Consider the following 5178-nt stretch of genomic DNA (forward strand, 5'->3'; position numbering starts at 1 on the left):
ATTTACTGAATTTTACTGTTTTATGTATTACATACAAATTTAATATTTTCATGCAATATATTTATTTGATACCAAAATATAGAATATAAAGAAAAAATTATACAAAGTAATTAGACAATATAATATTATAAAATATAACGCAAAAAATTGAATTAAATCTTTTTAATATAAAATACATAAATTACGCATTATACATTTTTACAACATTTTTGCTTACATATTTTGCTTAATATATATAAGATACCTCGTATACAAAATACATGTATATCATAACACAAAATTCACATATAATTCAAGAAAATCCGAATTCTGTTTCTATAATAAGAATCTTTACATTTTTATTTAATAAATCTTTTAATGATATAATGTTTATTAATGGGTTCTTAAATGAAAATTTTAATTTCGCTTATACTTTATAAAAATAAAAGTTGTTGAATTTTAAGAAACTCTAAAATGAATATTTAAACAAGTTCAATTCGAATTTTGTCTTACGATACGTCTGCACAAAAATGGAATTACGAAGTTATGCAAATTTTCAACCCGTTTTTACTATAATTAATATGTATAATATTTTCCTATAATTAATATGTAAGTATAATATAAAGTTTCTATAATTATTATAGTAAATGTAGACTTTGAATATGCTTCACTTTTCCAATCACATATCATTAATTTAACAAAGGATAAGGTTTAATTTAACAAAAATAAATTACTAGAGACTCTCCATTCCCGCCGATTTTATCGGCCGTCCTCTTCTCTTTTCTAATGAACACTTACAATAAAATATTTTGTAATCAGATCCCCTTTGAGGATTATGACACAGTATAATCATCCAGTAGCGACAGTGAACTTTTTTTGAACTGCAATTTTTAGTGTGCATGTGTTGATATGTACACTTAATAATATGGCGAACGTATTAGGAACAGAAATTCAGATTTAAGAGCCTATCCCATCATAACTCTACTGTAGGTACTTTCCATTTGATGATACAATTGACACAAGCGTTCTATTCTTCGTTCTATTCTTATTGGCATTCAGAGAGTGACAAAGATAAAATAACACTTGTGTCGATTTGTGTCATCAAATGGAAAGCTCCCATGTACACTTCATACATGCCAGTGAATCATGTGACAAGAACACCTACATCAAAGATGCCAATGTTCATTGTTGCTACTGATACCGACAAGATACTATTAAAGACCTTCAGCCCTGGATCCCTATTCTGTAAGGGGCTTCGCACAATAAAAGGAACAGAAAACATATATTGTGGAATACACAGTTTCTGATAGGTTGAATTTTTGTTCTTTGTTCCCTATTCCTTGTGCGGAGCCCTTGAAAGATGATGGTCCAATCATAGACTTATAAAGCCCATTTTACAATGAGCAGTAATAGTAGTGGATTAAGGAGTAGTAGAAATCAACTAATCATAGTCGAATGTAAGAAGGATAATCAACTGATTAGTTGATTCCTTCGCCTACTCTTTAATTCACTACTGCTACTGCCCGTAGAATAGGCTTAAGATAGACGGAGCATTCATACAAGAGAAGCTGAAGATAACATTGAAGGATAGCTCTACTCCAGACATAATTGTTTCTCTCCTTTACAGTGAGAGATGGAAGGCTAATCAGCTTGATCGTAAGGCCACAACTTTCGAACGTCTATCTTCGTTGTTCTCGGCCACTTCCTAGCTTGCCGTGGCGACCAATTAATTCCACTAGAAAAGAAGAGAACTATTCCGCGATTAGAGTCCTATATATGAGAGAAGCAACATCGGCGTCGCGATTGGTGTTACCTCCCACCTAATTAAAGCAGCCATATTGTGCCCGCAGTGGAGAGCTCATGTTTCCTTTCTACAACTGAACTGATACATACACACACCTAAAATAGAGAATAAATATATTTAGTATTGATAACAGTGAGGAAAAAAATTTTAGAACAGTCCAGTAAAAAACTTATATTTCAATCGAAATATTAGTATAAAGAATAAGAAGATATATTTCAGTGTTTGTACACTTATTAGGTTAGGTTAGATTATAATATAATTGTTGTTATAAATAAACATGTAATTTGATTTATTTTATTAATCGCTTCGTAGAAGCGATTAATAAAATCACATCTTATTCTTCATTTTTCAATATCAGAAAGCATCATATTTAATTTATTTAGGTTTGCATCATGCTGTTTCAGACAGATGATTATTTGTGAAGCTTCATCAATTTGGCTTCTCAGTTGATCGATGATTGATTTATTATTTGCAGTATTACAAAGAGGATTTTTGGATTGCATTGATCTCTCGAATTTTTTAAAGATTGATCCATTTTGCATTAAGAAAAATAGCTATATCAGAAAAACTTAGTAAAAAATATGACTATTTCATAACAAATATACGTATATGTACATTTACAAATGAAATATGAAATAATTAATGATGACAATTAAACTAACTAACCTGATCTACGTAATTATCTTGTCATCTTTGTGTATTTGCGAAATACTTTCTGGCAAAATAGAAACATAATCATGTTACAAAAATAATGTTATTGCAATAATGCACTACGTTATTTCAATAAAATTATAAAACTAATTATATTCAATATGCCCTTTACCTTTTTGTGTAACATTTTTAATTGCATTATTTAATCGCTATATTATTCAACAAGAAAACATAAAACATTAATACTTAATTTCATCCTGACGGAGTTCATGATTTTTACAATGGCGTAAATAGTAATTTTCATAGGAACTGGTCAGCTTGTCAACTGGAGTGCGCTAAATATGGCGGTGCTGAATATGTGCTAAATGTAGTGGGGGATGAACGTCGCTTCTCTCATATATATAGAACTCTAATTCAAACTTGTAACCGCAACATGTAGCACGATTATACGATTTCACCTTCAGTCTTAAAAAGTGAATGATGTACCCTAAGAAAAGTGCTATGTAGTTTACATCCACTTTGTCAGAGGGCAGTAATGCGCGGCAGCATTTTGCGTTACAGGTTTTGGGTCATCATGTCTTCTCTCAGGTTTTCTAAATCCTTCTCTGCTTTTATAAATCTAGTGACTTTATGTCTTTTTCCACCATGATTGCGAGCGCATGTTGATTCTTACTGATTCTCGTAGTTCGTGATTTATCAGGCGAAGAGAGGTTAAATTTTCCTTTATCGCATGGAAGAATGGCTGACGCGTAAGTAACTTTGATGGCTCGAAAAATCCGGTTGCATCAGCCGACAATATGTTTTCGCGAATGCATAAATGTTATATTAGTAATTGTTTACGTTGCATGCGTATTAGCGAATAAATATTTTTAATTTAAACAGATAACAAACGGGATTATCAATCGGAAGTTTGCGAGCACATAGTTGCTCCTCATCGCGCGATGTCATTATTATTTACACATTTCCGAAAAAACTTTGTTTTCCATTGATCAAAACTCATTTTGCTATTTAGGCATTTGTATTTTGCATGAAAGCTGAAAAATACTCCAATCAATATTACCTAACTTCAGCGAATTTATGTGATTAACAAAATACTATGTGTACCATTTAACAAGAGGGTAATCACCAGCTGAAATATTGTTCTACAAATTATATGATTTTATACAATTTTATCTGATTACAAATAATTTTCTTCATTATATATATATTCTTCATTATATATGTGAAGTCATTTTGTGAAAAATAAATTTTATCTGATACAATGATTTTTCGTAATTGCATTTTTGTAATTATCAGATTATACATGAGGATTTCATATAAATTTTATAATGAGACATTGTTCTACAATTACATTAAGTAATTATCCCTTCGCCATTTAACACAATCTATCTCTAATTCTTCATAGTATTTTTAATATGATTGTATTTGTCTTATGCAGGAAGAAAGAAATTGTCCCACCAACAAAAAAATTACCGGCAGTGCCGGAGTCGGTGTTAAAGAGAAAAAAACGCCGTGAGGCAGTGAAAGCTGCGCGTTTACAGGTCTCCATTAAGGTAATTTTGTTTTTAATTTTGTAAACAATTTGATAGCGCATTCCTTTTTAAAGCTTTGTGTCTATAATACTAGATATTGCTCCAAGATGTTGGAAAAAAATTAATAATATATAATAGTTTAAATTATTGACAAATGTAATTAGTTAATTTTTTCTTCATCTGAAATTTTTAAGTGATTTTTCTAGCATTATGGACACATTATCGTTTCACGATAAGAACGCTATATTTTTTTTAATGTAGAAAAGAAATGATGAGACAAGCAATGTGACAAGCTGATTTTTATTTTGCAACACAGCAACGTGCAGATCGCTATAAAAAGAGAAAACAGATTTTCAAAAAAGCTGAGGAGTATGTGAAAGAATATAGACGAAAGGAAAGGGATGAAATTCGATTAATGAGACAAGCTAAAAACCGTGGAAATTATTATATTCCTGGTGAAGCTCGTCTAGCATTTGTTATCCGTATTCGAGGGTAAGTATACAACATGTTATTATTAATACAACATGTTATTATAAATTATGCCTTTTGTTTCCTAAAGACTCGATTTAATAACATTACAATTAGTTAGTACTGATAATACAATCATTATTAACATTAAGTTAGTACTTGATATAATGTTAATAATGATTGTAATGTGATTTTTGATGCAGTCACATTATCACATCAAATTGTTGAGTTAATGATTGTAATATAATTTTTTCAGTGTGAATCAAGTTGCTCCTAAGGTACGAAAGGTGTTGCAATTATTCCGTTTAAAACAGATCAACAATGGTGTCTTTGTGAAATTGAATAAAGCGACAATCAATATGTTACGTATTGTCGAGCCTTATATCACATGGGGTTATCCCAATTTGAAATCAGTTCGTGAATTGATCTACAAACGAGGCTTTGCCAAGATAAACAGACAACGCATACCGATCACAAGCAATTCCATCATTGAGAAGAAACTCGGTTAGTAAAACATTTTCTAACACTAAAACAATGATCACTAATAAAATGATAAGGTGCGACCAGTATGTATATTCTTAAATGATTTCTTGACAAATCCATGGGAGTCTTGGAAATATATACATTCTCCTTTCCATTTTGTCAGAAATTAATAAAGCAATTTTTTTTTAGCCTGACTATATAATCATTGTATAGTCAAGAAAAACATTGATACAGAAAATAATAATTTATATATATATATAT

The 5178-nt window shown here is 30.3% G+C and overlaps 1 protein-coding gene across 1 annotated transcript in view; it reads left to right on the top strand.

Moving 5' to 3' along the window:
* The first annotated feature begins 3119 nt into the window (after positions 1–3119).
* LOC108685075 (60S ribosomal protein L7) overlaps positions 3120–5178 on the top strand; it is a 2984-nt gene continuing 925 nt past the window's right edge. The window contains exons 1-4 of the mRNA XM_018189704.1: positions 3120–3183; positions 3873–3987; positions 4283–4458; positions 4691–4938. Coding sequence (XP_018045193.1) covers positions 3173–3183; positions 3873–3987; positions 4283–4458; positions 4691–4938 — 550 coding nt within the window. The 5' untranslated portion in view covers positions 3120–3172. The remainder of the gene's footprint in view (positions 3184–3872; positions 3988–4282; positions 4459–4690; positions 4939–5178) is intronic.

Source organism: Atta colombica, unplaced genomic scaffold (assembly GCF_001594045.1).
Source record: "Atta colombica isolate Treedump-2 unplaced genomic scaffold, Acol1.0 scaffold145, whole genome shotgun sequence".
NCBI lineage: Eukaryota > Metazoa > Arthropoda > Insecta > Hymenoptera > Formicidae > Atta > Atta colombica.